Below are 16,751 nucleotides of genomic sequence, written 5' to 3'. Positions count from 1 at the left end.
TTAAGTTACACAAAAGCAGTCTTAAAGGTAAAGTGTTCCATCAAGTCAATTTCGACTCCTGGCGCTCACAGAGTCCTGTGGTTTTTCTTTGGTAGAATACAGGAGGGGTTTACCATTGCCATCTCCCGCGCAGTATGAGATGATGCCTTTCAGCACCTTCCTATATCGCTGCTGCCCGATATAGGTTTTTCCCATAGTCTGAGAAATATACCAGCGGGGATTCGAACTGGCAACCTTCTGCTTGTTAGTCAAGCATTTTCTCCGCTGCACCACTTAAAGTGGCTCTAAAGCAGTCTTACTGAAATTGAAATTAATGGGACAAGTTTACGTGCCCCATTAATTTCACTGGGAGTACTCATGATTAACTTAGTTTGGAGGTAAGCCAGTGACTGCAGTAGGCTATCTCATAACTGGAACATTTAAGAGACAGTGTGTGTATGTACACACATGCAGCCACGGTGGCTGACCTGGAGAAGCTCAGAGAGTTATGTGGATGAGACCCTCAGGGATGTGACAGAGACATCCCACTCCCAGGCTGACTGCTGTCATGGAGAATAAAGGTCTCCATTTTCTTAAGGAAAATTTCTTCCCTTTTATAGCTTCCCTAATTCTGCTTGTTAGCCAGGCTGGTGTCCTCCTGAATTTGGTGGTACCTCTCCTCCTTCTTGGTATATGTTCCAATGGAGCTTCTAGTATTGTGGTTTTAAATAAGTTCCATGTTTTCTGGAGTGATTTGACCCTCCTGACTTTACCTTTCAGCTTCCTTTTTACCAGTCTCCTCATTTTTGAGACGTTTCCTTTTCTGAAGTCCAACACATCTGTGTTGGACTTCTTTGGCGGTGCTCCACGCACATATAAGCCGAACTGGATCACACTATGGTCAGTGTTCCCCAGTGGTTTTACAACTCTGAAATCTCACATCAGGTCCAGGGCACTGCTCAGGATTAAGTCGAAGTTCACCTTTTCTCTGGTTGGCTTAGCAACCATCTGTTCTAAGGCACAGTCATTTAGCACATCCAGAAATTTGGGGTCTCTGTCAATACCCGAACGAACGTGAATTTGCCCAGTTTATACGAGGGTAATTGAAGTCACCATTATTACAGCTCTGTCTATACGAGGGTAATTGAAGTCACCATTATTACAGCTCTGTCTCTGTTTGATGCCTCTCTGATTTGCTTCTCCAACTCCAGGTCACTCTCAGCATTTCGATCTGAAGGGTGATAGCACTTTGTATTAAGCTGCTTTTTTTTTTTTGGTATTTTGTATTTTCTTTTCACCATTTTTGTCTGTCATGATTTAATGTGTTACGTGTTCTTATTGTATGTTTTAATCCTCTTCTGTGAGCTGCCCAGAGAACAATTTGTTATGGAGCAGCTAACAAATAAAGGTTCTATCTATCTATCTATTAGCACGTCCCTAGTAACACATTTTCTTTCAGTTCTCATATTGTCACCCATAATGATTCTGTGGAGAAGGACTTTGGACTCTGGTCCTCCTAGGTTTTCTAGCTTGTTTGATTCGGTCCAAATGCTAGGAATTGTGCTGCTGTCATCACAAAACTGATAACAGCAACACACACACACACACACACAAGCTGGGGATCAGTTTGGTGGTGGTGGTGGGCTTTCATCCTCTTTGCCACCCAAATTTTGAGCCGCAAGTTATGTTGTGCAAACGTTTAGGCTAGCCCTGGTGTCTTTAGAATATCAGGCCTCCTTTTTCTCTCATGTTTTCTTTCAGCCTGGAGGCCCTCAAATGCTTTCTTTTAATGCTATGAAATTTTCTGTTCTCTTTCTGCTTCCAAACTGATGATAGTTCAGGTTAGGATGGAGTGAGAGAAAATTACTGTAGAGGGGGCAGGTGAGTAGGGGAGTAAAGAGGGGTAGAAAGAAATATTTCTTTGAGATGTACATTTCAAAACAATCATTCTTAGAAGCTGTTTTCTCTGCTTCTCCTTTTTTAAAAGTAGGACATTCTTTTAGCAATTCTGCTTATATCTCAAGCACTGGTACATGGAAGGGTAGGGGAAAGGAAGGAAAAGGGGCGGCAGGGGAAGAACCACAATGTGAACTTTTATTTGTAATCTTGGAGGGTAAAATGGGTCTCAAACAAGTTCCTAACTCAGAAAAATGTTTCCGATGGAGAGCTGGTCTTGTGGTATCAAGCATGAATTTCCCCCTTTGCTAAGCAGTTTCCACCCTAGTTTGCAATTGAATGGGAGACTACATGTGTGAGCATTGTAAGATATTCCCCTTAGGGGATGGGGCCACTCTGGGAAGAGCATCTGGACACTTGCATGCAGAAGGATCCAAGTTCCCTCCCTGGCATCTCCAGGATAGGGCTGAGAGAGATTCCTGTCTGTAACCTTGGAAAAGCTGCTGCCAGTAGGGATGTGCACAAAACTGGTTTGCCTGGTTCAGTTCGAATTCAAACCAGGAGGGGGAGGTTCAAAAATCACTTAAAAATCAGCCCGTTGCCCAATTCCTTTCAAATAATTCTGATAGCTTCCTTGCCCACCTTGGGAACTACCACCCACCACACTCTGCTCTAGGACACCCCTTTCCCCCCGACTTGAAGCTATACATTTGCTGCAATCCTCATTATTCCCTATGAAGAATTCAAAAATACTTTAAAAATTCACCAATAATCGGAGGAGTGTCCGGTTGCCTTGGGGTTTTGTGGGTGGTAGTAATCCCTGAGTGCCTACCACCCACCCCACTTTTGTGCCCCTAGGTGCTCCACAATAGGGGATAATGGGCTGGTTTGGGTCATTAAATTACTTTTTAATGGAAAAAATAATTAAAAATATTTCAAATATTCATAAAAAATCGTAGGAGTGTCTGATTGCTTTGGGGTTTGGGTGATTATTGGCACCCATGGGTGCTCCACAATAGGGAATAATGGGCTGGTTTGAGTCCCATTATACCCTATGAGAGAAAAATAAAAATAAAATTCAAAAATTCATTTTAAAAATCGTACATGTCCGATTGCTTTGGGGTTTGGGTGGCAGGTATCCATGGGTGCCAGCTCCCACCCCACCCACCTTTGGAGGTTAAAACCAGTTCAAACCAGTTCAAACTGGTTCAAACCAGTTCAAATCGAACCACCCCCTGTTTGGTTTGAATTCGAACCTGCAGCTCGATCCTGATGGCTGGTTTGGTTCGAATTCAAACCTTCGAACCACCCGGTTCAAATTCGAACTGGTTCGCACATCCCTAGCTGCCAGTCTGTGTAGACAATACTGAGTGAGATGAACCAATGGTCTGACTCAGTATAAGACAGCTTCCTATGTTCCTATGAAGTAGGGCTGCAGAGCTCTCCGGAATCCATTTTAAGTCTTGCAACACCATTGGGCCTGCCTTTCATGTTGTACAGAGTCCTGGTAGGTCTCTTATCCCAACATTCTACTGCTCAGAATGTTGGCCATTGTTTAATTTGCTAAAGTTATGTAAGACTTAATTCTGATCTATTTCTACAATGAAAGGGGAGCAAAAAGTTAATGATTTTAATTTGTCAAACTGGCCATTGCTTTTTACTTGTCGATTTTCCATTGCTTTAATGTTCTGCAGAACTAATATTGCTGTATAAAAGCATGCACTGATAATAGTCAGAGGCTCTCCAAAAGCTTTTGGAGACCTTCAGCATATTTATCAGAAACCTCTGAGCCAGGATCTGCATGAATGCTGCCATACCTTGCAAGTGTCAGTCTGAAAAGGTTATTCTACTTCTGATGGAACATGGCAATGGGGAAAATAAATCATTGATCTAAAGCTTCCTACAAAACTCAGTACATCTGGTCTTCCCTGATAATTATTCCATTTAAAATGCTGCTGGAGAAGCATATGTTTTCTGTATTTTCAAATCAGATGTGCACCTGCTGAATCCTAAGAAGCGAAGATTTGATTTCTTTTAAAGAAACACTTGCATTTAGGGATGTGCATGGGCCGGTCCGGAGCCCATTCTAAGGGCCTCTGGACTGGTCCGGACCCGAGGTCAGTTCGGTGGTTAAACGCCGGGTGGGGGGGTCTTTAAGGGCGGGGGAGAGTGTACTTACCTCTCCCGCCGCTTTCCCCCCCTCCAGCGCTCCCCACTTTGTAAGCATTTGGGGCGGCAGGGTAGCTGCCCCTGTTCCTCGTCAAAAGGCTTCAAAAGCCTCACTGTGCATGCGCACGTCACACACGCAAGCCACATCCTGCGTCACACGTGTGCACATATCGGGCACGCGCCTTGACGTGCATGTGCACAGTGAGGCTTTTGAAGCCTTTTGACAAGAAACAGGGGTAGGAGTGGCAGGAAGGTACCCTGCCACCTCAAATGCTTACAAAGCGAGGAGCGCTGGAGGTGGAAAAGCAGCAGGAGGGGTAAGTACACCTCCCCCACCCATAAAGAGCCCCCCTCCCCAGTGCTGGACCGGTTCCGTGCACACCACTACTTGCAATCAAGTTAAATCTGAAGAGTATTCTCTATTTCCTCCCCTGCATGCATGCCTCCTGCGTATTGGGGGATATCAAGGAGATATTGAGGGTCAAGGTTGGCTTATTAGCTAAGCCTCTTACTGATCTGTTCCCCAACACCCCACTCTCAAAACTCACACCCACAGCCTTCCCCATGCTCCAGAGATGCACAGTAAACAGCCTCCCCTCATAAACACATATGCACCATCTGCTCCCCAAAGAAACTCACAATTTACAGCCCTAGGGGTCCACACATAGCTATAAATCCAATCTGACCTTGATACTGCAGCAAAGATGCTCACTCTCTAGGGCAGGCCTGCTCAACTTAGGCCCCCCAGCTGTTTTTGGACTACAACTCCCATAATTCTCAGCCACAGCAGCCAATAACCAGGGATTATGGGAATTGTAGGCCAACATCTGCAGGAGAGCCGAAGTTGAGTAGGCCTGCTCTAGGGGCAGCCCTATGAAGCTTTCCTATTTGTTATAGGTCAGGGGTGGCTCATCTGAGACTCTCCAGCTGACAACTCCAAATAAATTGCTGCTGGGGGTGGTGGGAAGTGTCATCCAACAGCAGCTGGAGAGCTTCAGGCTGGTTACTCCTGATAAAGTTTCTATATACCAGGAGTTCCCAAACTGGGAGCCTCCAGATGTTGCTGAACTACAATTCCCATCAGCCCCAGCTACAATTTATTGTGGCTTGGGATGATGGGAGCTGTAGTTCAGCAATCTCTGTAGGCTCAACCCCTGCTATATACTCTTGTTCCTAATACTCTTCTTGTTCCTAATACATAAGAACAGCCCTGCTGGATCAGGCCCAAGGCTCATCCAGTCCAGCATCCTGTTTCACACAGTGCCTCCTTGCTGCTAACCCCACCTTCTAGATCAGGGTTGCTCAACTTTGGCCCTCCTGCAGATGTTGGCCTACAATTCCCATAATCCCAGCCTATTGGCCACTGTGGCTGGGGATTATGGGAGTTGTAGTTCAAAAACAGCTGGGGGGGCCTAAGTTGAGCAGGCCTGTTCTAGATCATTTATGAATAAATTAAGGCACTGGCCCCAGTAGAGATCCCTGGGGGACCCCATTTCTTACTTCCCTCCATTGTGAAAACTGTTCTTATTCTTACCTTCTGTTTCCTGCCCTTCAACCAGTTACCAGTCCACACATGATCCTGTCCCCTTATCCCATGACAGCTAAGTTTACTTAGGAGCCTTTGGTGGGGAACTTAGTCAAAAGCTTTTTGGAAATCTAAGTATACTGTGTCAGTCGGATCACCTTTATCCACATGCCTATGGACACTCTCAAAGAACTCCAAAGGGTGAATGAGGCAAGACTTGCCCTTGCAGAAGCCATGCTGGTTCTTCTTCACCAAGGCCTGTTATTCCATATGTTTAACAATTTTGTTCTTAGGTTTGCTTTTTTATTGTTGATGGAAACAAATTGATGGATTTGTTTCCGTTAATTTACAAGGCAGATAAGTTAAGCTACAGGCTAAGATTGGCCTGTAGTTTCCCCAATCCCTTGTGGATCCCTTTTGGAAAATCAGAGAACCAGAGAGAAGCCAACCTTGGACTTAATCCTGAGTGGTGCCCAGGACCTGGTGCAAACTGTCAGAGTTGTAAAACCATTGGAGAGTAGGAGTAGTGACCATGGTGTGATCCAATTCAGCTTATATGCAAGTAGAGCATTGCTAGCAAAGCAGAATCCCTGCTGGCATTCTACCTTCATACTTAGTTTTATTGGCTATTAGAATATAGAGAGTCTGTAATCTGATTGAGTTATACCACATGGAGAGAATAAGAACATAAGAACAGCCCTGCTGGATCAGGCCCAAGGCCCATCTAGTCCAGCATCCTGTTTCACATATTGGCCCTCCAGATGCCTCTGGGAAGTCCACAGGCAAGAGCTGATAACTGAGGGTTTGTTGTACTTCAGTGGGAATTTATTAACAACAAACTGCAGGAAGGATCAGGATGTGCAGAAGTAACTAGCAAAGCACAAATTGCAAGTATTCCAATCCTGATTCTTTGTGCCAGGGTCACTAGTTTAAGTCTTTGTTGTTTTCAAGGATCGTAAATCAGAGAAAAGAGGTCAGTTGTCTCAGTGGCCTGCAGTTCTTAGTTGTATTGAAGTTTGTCAGCACTATGATGCTTTAGAATTAAACAAAAGCAATGCGTGGGTTACTTGAAAGTAACTCAGTCCAGAATTTTGCATTCAGAAACCTACTCATTATTTTGGGCCTACGTTCCTTAATGGGATATGTAAGCTTATGCAATCACCCAGCTCTGTCTGTGTGTGCACATGCGTGCGCATGTGTGTGTGTATGCAACTTTGCAATGCTTGGACTGATTTAAATCAAATTTGGTACAGTTGTAGGGACACCTCACCGGCATAGTTTGTGATGATGTCATCTACCCCATTCAAGAACGTTTGAGGCAGAAGTGGGCTAACTTGTGAAGATGGTAATTAGCAATTAAGATTATAGTGAAAGGAAAGTAGGCAGAGTAGTTCTTACCGGAACTTCTTGTTTAAGATTCAAGAGCTACATAAGTTTGGGAAACAGTGCCATGTTTTTGTTAAATTAAAAAAAACAAAAAACACCACCCTGTTCTAGCTGGCCAAGATGAATGGGATATCTTGAAAGAGTCTATTATTTCTAAATATTTATTCTCACTCTGTGGCCCACAAAATTGTCTGTTAGTTTTAGACTTCCCAAATAATGTTTGTCCACCATCTGGTGTCAGCAATGTATTTGGTAAGCTTGGGAATATTTTCTAAAAGCAATAGCTGACAGAGTTCCTTCTCTCTCTCTCTCTCTCTCTCTCTTTCTTTCTACTGTTTATGTGGTTTTAATAACACTTTGACACACAGAAGTATAGCAGCTGAAGCTTTTCCTGACATGGAGATAAAAGATGTGAAGAGATTCATCTCCTTAATTCCTAAATACCAAGCATTTTAAAAAGGATTTGTTACTCCGGTTTTAAAAGAATTACATTGGCTACCAATAGGTTTCCAGAAGGTTTTACAGGCAGGGATTTCCCCCTGAATCCACTCCTGATTGATGTGTACCAGTCCACATATTCGCTGGATTTAACCCAACCTCCCTGCGGGCTACCAGGGACCAGGACAGACAGGGCTTTGTTTTTCTCTGAAGGGAGGCTGCGAATTCTGGCTTAGCCCGAGTTATGTCCGGGGTAAAAAAGTCCTCTATTTCCAGTGGCTTTTTGAAAAAAACCTTGATGTTTCTGCTAAACGCCGACACTTGTCTTTGATGTGCATAGGGGAGCAGCTGAGGGCTATGTGAATGCTCCGCCTAACCCCTGGATTAAACTATCGGGAATCTGCTGCAAAGTAGATTCTCTCCTCGGATACCCCACAGCATAAAGCCCTGTCTGTAAAACCTCCAGGCAAAATACAAAGTGCAGGATATTACCTACTTAACAGCTTGGGCCCAAGGCATTTAAGAGAATGCCTTCTTCATTATGAACCCCATTGCCTATTAAGATCCTCAGGGGAAGTTCATCTGAGGGTGCTGCCGTCAACTCCTCTGGTGACGACTCAAAGGAGAGCCTTCTCTGTAGATGTCCCTGAGCTGTGGAACACACTTCCTGCGGAGATTAGAGCTGCTCCATCCCTGCTGGCTTTTAGGAAACAACTAAAAACACATCTCTTCAGCCAAGCTTTTTTAGATATTTAGCAGTTCTTATGGTTTAGTTATTTTAATTTGAACTCTTATGTGTTTTAACTGTTTTAAAATTTCTTGGTTTGTTTTATTGTTCTAAACTGCCTAGAGACTTCGGTAGTGAGTTTGTACAAATATGTTAAATAAAAATAATACAAAATAATTAAAGGCCCAGGAGCAGGGTGAGAGAAAAAGATGGCAACTCTAATTGGAAGCAATCCTGCCGTGGAATGAAAGGATTACATAAAGTTTCTTACTCGCAAAACCTTTCCCCCCTACAGATAAACTGCAGTGTATTTATATTATTCTTTAAAGTTGTATCATCTCGTGTGAACTGTATTAATATCCTCACTTCAGTATTTTCTGCTTATGTGTGTGCACGCACACACTCACATGCAATAAAGTTGCAGTTTTCTTGATTCACTGGATTTATAGAGCTAGGATTTATAGCTTTTTTGAGCAAAGTGCATTAACATTTTTCTGTTAACACTGATGAATGTTGCCGTTCCTCCATAGGTTATGTGGATATTGGCCTGATTCCAAAAGGCGCGAGGAACATCAAGGTGATCGAAGTGGCAGAAGCAGGGAACTTCCTTGCATTACGGAGCAAAGACCCAGAAAAATATTACCTAAATGGAGGGTTTATTATCCAGTGGAATGGAGACTACAAAGTGGCAGGAACAGTATTCCAATATGAGAGGGAAGGAGACCTGGAAAACATCACTGCTCCTGGACCCACTAACGAATCACTGTGGCTGCAGGTGTGTGGTTAAACATCATATGAGAAATCAGCTGTTTGCGGGGTTTGGGATAGTTAGCTGCTTCTGTACCCTTTCTGTTGGCATAGAAGAGGGGATTTCAAGGGGTGTAGCTTTTCTCCTTACTGCATAACAGGTTGTACCTGAAGAGTTGCCCGCTTTTGAGCTGGTCCCTATAACCATGCCTTTCACAACAGCTTGGTTTGCAACAATCAACAGGTAATAACCTTTATCTCAATGCTTTAGAGAAGCTTTGCCTATGAATTCCTGCTTATCAAATCACGGCTAAAGGTGTAGTAACAGGGCCTGAGCCAAAAGCTTTCAACCCCATGAAGCTTGGGAAAAATCTACTAGGGTTGTGTGTTTTGTTTTGTTTTTGGCCCGAATCCGAAACACCCTCGTTTCGTTCTTTGTTCAAAATCAGCCAATCCGAAACCCCCCAATTTTGTTGTTTGTTCGAAATTGCAAAATCTGAATCTGAAACATTTTGGGTTTTGAAAAATGGCCCTGGGGAAAAACTAGTGGGGGGTGGTGATAGTGCCCAATGGGTGGAAACTACCACCCAAATTTCAGAGGAATTGGGCAAAGGGCTGATTTTTGGTGAATTTTTGAAGTATAGGATTTTTCCCATAGGGAAGAATGGAGGTTTCAGCAAAAGTATAGCTTCATGTTGGGGGAAAAGGGGTGGCCCAGAGCAGAGTAGGGTGGGTGGTAGTGCCCAGTGGGGGCAAGGAATCTGGCAGAATTATTTCAAAGGAATTGGGCAGAGGGCTGATTTTTAAAGGTGTAATGGAGTTTGTGCATCTGTAAAGTTCTTCCCCATAGGGAATGATGGACCTCCATAATTCCTGCCCCATAACTGTACTTGGGGGGCACCAGGGTGGCCCAGAGAGAGTGGTGGTGTAGAGCACATAGGGTGCCAACCACCCCCATGGGTTGCTAACCCATGGGGTACTGGGTTCTGTTGTTTCTGAGATGTTTGAGTGTAGATTCAGATTCTCTGGTAGCATATGAGAGTGGATTCATGGTTTGTCATTAAAATCTCATATGCTACCAGAGAATCTATACTCAGAACACCTCAGAAACAACAGAACCCAGCACCCCATGGGTTAGCAACCCATGGGGGTGGTTGGCACCCTGTGTGCATTACACCACCACTCGCTCCCGGCTACCCCAGTGCGCCCCAGGTGGAGTTATGGGTCTTCTGAAACCTCCTTTATTCTCTGGGGGGGGACCTTAAAGCAGCATAAACTTCAACAATTCCTAAGAAATCAGCCCTTTGCCCTATTCCTTTGGAATAGGCAAGTGACAGGCACCCCTTGGGACACTGCCACCCAACCCACTGTTCTGCCCCTCAGGCCCCCTTTCTGCCCCGAATCTGCCCCAAAGACATGTCAACTTCAGAAATTCTTTAAAAATCAGCCCTTTGGGGCCTTTGGAATCTGGGTGGCAGCAGGCATCCATTTGAGAACTACCTCCTGAACCACTCTTCGGCCCCCAAAGCCCCCTTTCTGCCCCAAATCCACCCCAAATAACATCAACATCACACATTAACAACAGCAGAGCTTTGGAAAAAATCAGGCAGATTTCCAAAGGTCATGCACATCCACATCCCTCCCGCCCAAAATGCAATTGATCTACACACAACAGTGTGAAACAACAAGAATGAAATGCACACTGCCCCACTGGGCAATGAGGGTAAATGCACACTGCCCCACTAGCCAATGAGAGTAAAATTTACCCTTAAATTTGCTTAAAGGGAATAAGGAGGCAATTGCCAGCAGATCAGCACATGCTTTCGCTGGCCAGTCTGTGGGCTGGAAGGGCTGGAAATTCAAACAGATGTCAAAACTCAAAATGGAGACTGAAGGAGAAAGACTTTTTGCGATCGCAAAATGGAGCTCCAAAACAGCCGAAACAACAAAACATTTTGTATCCGAAACAGGGACATTTTGTTTTGGCTACAAAATTTTCTGTTTTGAGCATTGGGTGTTTTGTTTTGGCTACAAAACAGCCGAAACGGCCTGTTTTGTGCACAAAACGTTTTGTATCCGAAACGAAACACACATCCCTACAATCTACCTGCAGTCTCAAGCGATTCACTCCAGGTACAGTTTCTCCACCTCTATGAGAAGAACTAAGCCTGCAATGCAGATGGAAACAGATCAGGTGCAGGGAACATTAACCATGACAGGCGCTGGCTGTGTTTCAGAGCAGACCTGTCCCTGTCCCTGCAGATCTAGGCAGATCGCCCCTTTTCTCAACAGAAAGGAGGTTTTGCCACTATTCTCATGAAAAATAAGCTTGAATCCTATGAATGATTTGCATGAGCGGGAGGCATTTCACTCAGGCTGAGGAAGGTCCTCAAACCTCTATGGATCCCCCACACCCTGCAGGTGCAGCCGCCTGTACAGATGCCATTCTGGAGGCTGTCTTGAACCCAGGGCGTTGCTACAATTGAACAAGGAGGAACAAAATAGCTGGGGTGGGGGCTCCTGCCAGCTGGGTGACAGCCAGCTCTTTGCTTTGCCCCCCTGAAGAAGAAGGCAGGGGGCCACTCCGAGCTTGCTATGAGCCTGAGGAGCAACTTTTTAGAAGGCGCAGGGGGCTTCAGCAGGAAGGAAGTAGTGGCAGGAAAGCTCCTTTCCTTGAGCAGAACACCATTCAAGGGTTCTTAGGATTCCAGCCACAAGATATAGCTTCCTTGCTTAAATGTTTGGTGCATTGAAATGGATGATGAATCATGCTTCTTGTTTTTCAGCTCCTTTTTCAGGAGAATAACCCTGGCATTAAGTATGAATATACTGTCCGGAAAGACTGGAGCTTTGAGAATGAAGTGGAAGAGCTGGAGTACTTCTGGCAATACGGAAGCTGGACAGGTTGCAGCGTGACATGTGGCAGAGGTAAGATATAGCACTGCCGCTGCCTGCCTCCCTCTCTGCCAGTTGTGTGGCCTCACCATTCATTATCGTAACAGCACGCAAATCAGGAAACAAATAGTTCACTCAGGAGCTGGCAAATTGAGTTTTATTAACACCTGGCTAGAACCACATGCCCTTTGATACCCCATGCTTAAAAGGCATACTGAGAGCTTTCCTGTGAGGCTGCTAGTTGTTTATTAGTTGCACTTGATTAGCTTGGGTTTTTATCCCCTATAGACAAAGATGCAGAGAGCTTTCCCCCACCCTTGATTTAATTAAGGGAACTGAGTCGCGTTACAATGTAATAATCGGCAATGCTTTCCCATGCTTTTAAAAAGATAAATAGCTAATGTACACATAATTAAAAGAAATCAGTTTAGAAAAAAAATGTAGATAACATTAGAGATGTCAGTCCAGACTTGGACTCGAAGAACTTGGGGGCTGTGCCAAATGAACAGCAAACTTTCAAGATTCTAAAAGTGCTATTTGCATACTAAACATTAACCAGAGGTCAGCAAACTTTCCACAGTGGAGGAGGAAGGGGAATTTCCATCCTTACTAGAGCAGACGGGAGGTTACAGTGGTGCCAGGAGAAAGTGCTTTAATCAGTACCATGCAAGTGCGGTTGCAGATTGATTAGCCACAGTCCCAGAGGCCATGGGCTGCTGATATCAGCAAGAATGGCTAGCCGGGGCACTTTCCAGATTACCTGTTACAACAGCAGTAAAATGCTTGCTTCGGCTTAGCAGATTACATTCAAAACATAAGTAAAGGGTTGAAGCTGTTTGTTGCACAAAGTCACCAGCAGAGGGAGCAGTCTTTTCTAACATGTGTGAAACTGCTACAATGGGAAAATGCAGCTCCCCCCCCCGCCCCACCCGCAACGCACATGTGACGTTACAAGACTGTAACGCAGCAATAAAACTTGAAAGAAGGCGTCAGAAGTGAGACCTTGCTGACAGCCAAGGACTGTGATGTTGAAACACAGGCAGTATGGAAGCACACTTGGAGGGCATATGTACTGACACTGTTGTAGTGGGTAATCTGGAAAGCGCCCAGGCATACTATTTAAATAGCACGGACTGAGGCACCCCTGCCTCCCACATGTTTCTGGTATGGTCTACCCAATTGGCAAGTGTGCACATGCATGGTATTCATTAAAGCATCTATGGCCTCCACTTCCCCCTTCTGTCAGTTCTGGTAAGGTTGGGGATTCCCTCATCCCTCAGCAGTGAGTAGTACTTCACTTCGCTGGCTGCTGTTCAAAGTGGTTCATGTCCAGTATCTCAGTAATCTTTGCAATGATCCAGTTGTGATTCTTTCTCCATATAGTAATGCAGGGGGAGGGCTGAGGCTGAGAGGTCACAATTCACATCTTTTCCACCCACCCACCCCTGGACTGGGGTGCTGTGCATAATGGGTCGAAATTATGTGAGTATAGTTCTTCACAGCATGGCAGTAGAGTGACTGGGAAAGCTGTATCTCTTGACTCTTTGCTGGGTGTGCAGCTGTTAAAGGCACAGAATCAATGTGGAAACCAATCGCATCCCTCATTGTGGACCTAAACTTTGTGAACTTCTGAAGGCTGTGTAGCAAACGTAGAGATTTGGCCCACAGCTCCAATGACTTTTCTGAGTGCTACCGAACTAGAACTGGAAGGCAAAATGTAAAACACTCCTAGCTACATGCCTTGCTGTGGGAAATGACTTCATTCAGATTTCTCTGTCAATAATGTTCGGACCCCTTTTCTACTGATGTACCATTACACTAATCTTGCTTTATCCGTAGGCACAGTGCACTCCTGCTTCCCAATCATTTCTAGTCATTTTATGAGGATAATTGCATAAGGACCCTAAAGGAAATTGATTGATGACATGTTAGGTTGGATAGCTGATTATGCAAAGTCCTGGGTTTTGCTTTCAGTTGCATTAATGGAGAAGCAGTTGGCTTGTTGCTTGATTCATAAGTGCACCTAAAATTGGGGGCATTGCTTAGTTTCCCCAGTGATCATGCAGCTAGGGATGCAAATGAACCAGAAAATAACTCAATCTAGCTAGGTTTTTGCTTCTGGTTAGTTTCTCTCCCCCAACTTCTTTTTTTTTAATGTGGTACTCCTGAACAGATGCTTTTGTGCTCTGCCAACAGGCTGGATTTCACTATAGCTCAGTCATTGGACTTGCCTGAACCTCTGCCCCAGGTGCTACACATAAGAAGAGCCCTGCTGTATCAGGTCAAAGGTTCAAGTAGTCCAGCATCCTGTTTCCCACAGTGGCCAACCAGATGCCTCTGAGATGCCCACAAGCAGGGCTTGGAAGCAGTAGCTGCTGTTGTTCCCTGGTAATTAGTAGTGAGAGGTATACTGTCATTGGACATGGAGGTTCTATATAGCCTTCATGGATGTATAGTACCAGAATTTTTTATTTTTATTTTAAGAGATGGCAATCCAGTGTGCAACCTGGTATTTTGCATGTTTACGTGACATATATCTCACAGTGTTCAACAGGATTTATTTTGGGGTAAGTAGGTCCTACTCTGGGTCCACCTTTGCCCAACTTTTTATAGGAGAACAAAAGGTGGCAGGAAATGGATACAGGATGGAGACAATACATATCAACTCCCCTTTTCTCTTGTAATACCATTGGCCCAGGAGAAGAAAGAGGTGACATAAGAACCAAGCCACACTGCATTTCTCCTATGTCCAGAAATGGAAACAGCCTTTAATGTCCCAGGATGGTGGAACTGGGGGACACCCCTTGCCTTGCCAGCTTGCTCAATGTTACTGGGTGGTCATTGTCATAACAGAACTAAACCATGCTGTTGCACTTGCATAAAAGACCACCTTACTATGCTTGTGGGATGCTGCAGATCAAGATGTGACATTGGCATTAGCACAGCAGTTGTACTCAATCCTAAAAGTGCTGAGCAGTAGCTAAAAGGATCAGACAGCAAGAGTGCTTTTGTAGCTATTCTTGCCAAAGGAGCCAAGATTTGTCAGGATTTGAAACATTAAAACACATTTCACTAATCTTCTTTTCTGCACCCCTTGCTCTTCTCCTTTTCCCACTTTAATCTTTAGACATCTTTGTCCCTTTCTCTTTGAGCATCTTTAGAAGGCTAGTAATGAGGGCCAGAATACAGAGTGTTAGATCAAAACCTGCCCTTGTGTGAGCAGACAGGACTTCTGCTCACACAAGGTAGCACCCCAATTTCTGCAGACTTCCCTCTTCCCACTGCTCCCCCCAATTCTCTGAAGGGTCCCCGAACCCTCAGGAGTGGCTTTTCAGGAGGCATTGGATCCTCTCACACTTCTTGGATATAAACCAAAATTTCTAAAGCAACAAGTTTCTAAATGCAGCTAGAGGAATGAGGTTCGGCTATTAGGATACTGCTGACACTTTCACACTTGGACGTTTCCTTCTGACAAATATTTAAAGCCATGCTGCAGCTTTGCTTCTAAAAGCAACACTTTGTTTCTTACAGGTCTCCAACGGCAGACTGCCCGCTGTGTGAAAAAGGGGAGAGGTGTGGTGAAAAATGTATTTTGTGATCCAGAAACACAACCAAATGGAAAACAAAAGAAGTGCATTGAAAAGGACTGCCCGCCAAGGTAGCCAATACATAACTTAAGGGGAAATACCCTTGGATAATGATGACAATGAATATTAATGTTACCAGTGTATTCATTTAGCCACAGGCCATACAACATTGCAGACAAAACAAACGATGAAAATTAAAACAGAACTGTTAAAAAGACATAAGGTTCAAGGTTGACTCAGCCTTCCATCCTTCCGAAGTCGGTAAAATGAGTACCCAGAATGTTGGGGGGCAATATGCTAAATCATTGTAAACCGCTTAGAGAGCTTCCAGCTATAGAGCGGTATATAAATGTAAGTGCTATTGCTATTGCTATAAGAGATTAAAAATATAAAACCAGGGTAGCAAAATGGTTAAGAGTATGCCAGCTGTAGGCACAAGCTAATTAAGCTACACCTTAGGGCCCCACATTATGAGGGGCCTCTGAACAAGCAAAACATAATTGGTTGGAAAAGGAGAAAGGAGAAAAAGACTTTGAAACAGAGATTATCATTCTGATAAGACCAAAATATGCTTATATGGCTACACAATTATTTATCATCTTGAATTTACAACTATGTTCAGAAATAATTGTAAGTTATATCAAAATTTAATAAGAACAAGGCTAGGTCTAGACCAATGTCCACCTGTATATTTTGTTTGTTTGTTGCTGGGCATAGACTGTGTCGTGATCAGCCTACCCTCTATTTATTTATTAATTATTATTATTATTATTATTATTATTATTATTATTATTATTAATTTTACACAGAGAAATAAATAAATAAGATGGATCCCTGTCCCTAAATATTTGTTTGTTTGTTTGTTTGTTTGTTTGTTTTTACATTTCTATACCGCCTTTCGTTAAAAGAAAACCCCAAGGCGGTTTACAAAAATTAAAACATACAATAAAAAGCAGTAAAAACATCAAGCTAAAAACAAGCATAAAAACAAGACAACAGATAAAAACACACAAAAGCAGCAGTAAAAAACGATTATGTAAAAGCCTGGGTTAAAAGCCAAGTCTTTAAAAGCTTTCTAAAAGCTGTGATGGAGTCCGAGGAACGAATGGCCACTGGGAGAGCATTCCAGAGTCTAGGAGCAGCAACAGAGAAGGCCCTGTCCCGAGTGCACGACAGCCGGGCCTCCCTCATTGTTGGCACCCGGAGCAGGGCCCCCTCAGATGTCCTCGTCAAGCGGGCAGCAACCCTTGGGAGCAGGCGGTCCCTCAAATACCCCGGGCCCAAACCGTTAAGGGCTTTAAAGGTCAAAACCAGCACCTTGAATTGGACCCGGAAACAAACCGGCAGCCAGTGCAGCTCTTTCAAAATGGGGTGATATGTTCCCAATGGGCAGCTCCGGATA

General features: G+C 44.2%; 1 protein-coding gene across 1 annotated transcript in view; it reads left to right on the top strand.

The window, feature by feature from the left end:
• Positions 1 to 16,751, top strand: part of ADAMTS12 (ADAM metallopeptidase with thrombospondin type 1 motif 12) — a 247,679-nt gene that overhangs the window by 197,723 nt on the left and 33,205 nt on the right. Inside the window, exons 15-17 of the mRNA XM_053297498.1 lie at positions 8,651 to 8,895; positions 11,654 to 11,795; positions 15,294 to 15,420. Coding sequence (XP_053153473.1) covers positions 8,651 to 8,895; positions 11,654 to 11,795; positions 15,294 to 15,420 — 514 coding nt within the window. The remainder of the gene's footprint in view (positions 1 to 8,650; positions 8,896 to 11,653; positions 11,796 to 15,293; positions 15,421 to 16,751) is intronic.

Source organism: Hemicordylus capensis, chromosome 2 (assembly GCF_027244095.1).
Source record: "Hemicordylus capensis ecotype Gifberg chromosome 2, rHemCap1.1.pri, whole genome shotgun sequence".
NCBI classification, from domain to species: Eukaryota; Metazoa; Chordata; class Lepidosauria; order Squamata; family Cordylidae; genus Hemicordylus; species Hemicordylus capensis.
The sequence above is the reverse complement of the archived record's forward strand: the minus strand, read 5'-3'. Positions and strand labels throughout refer to the sequence as shown.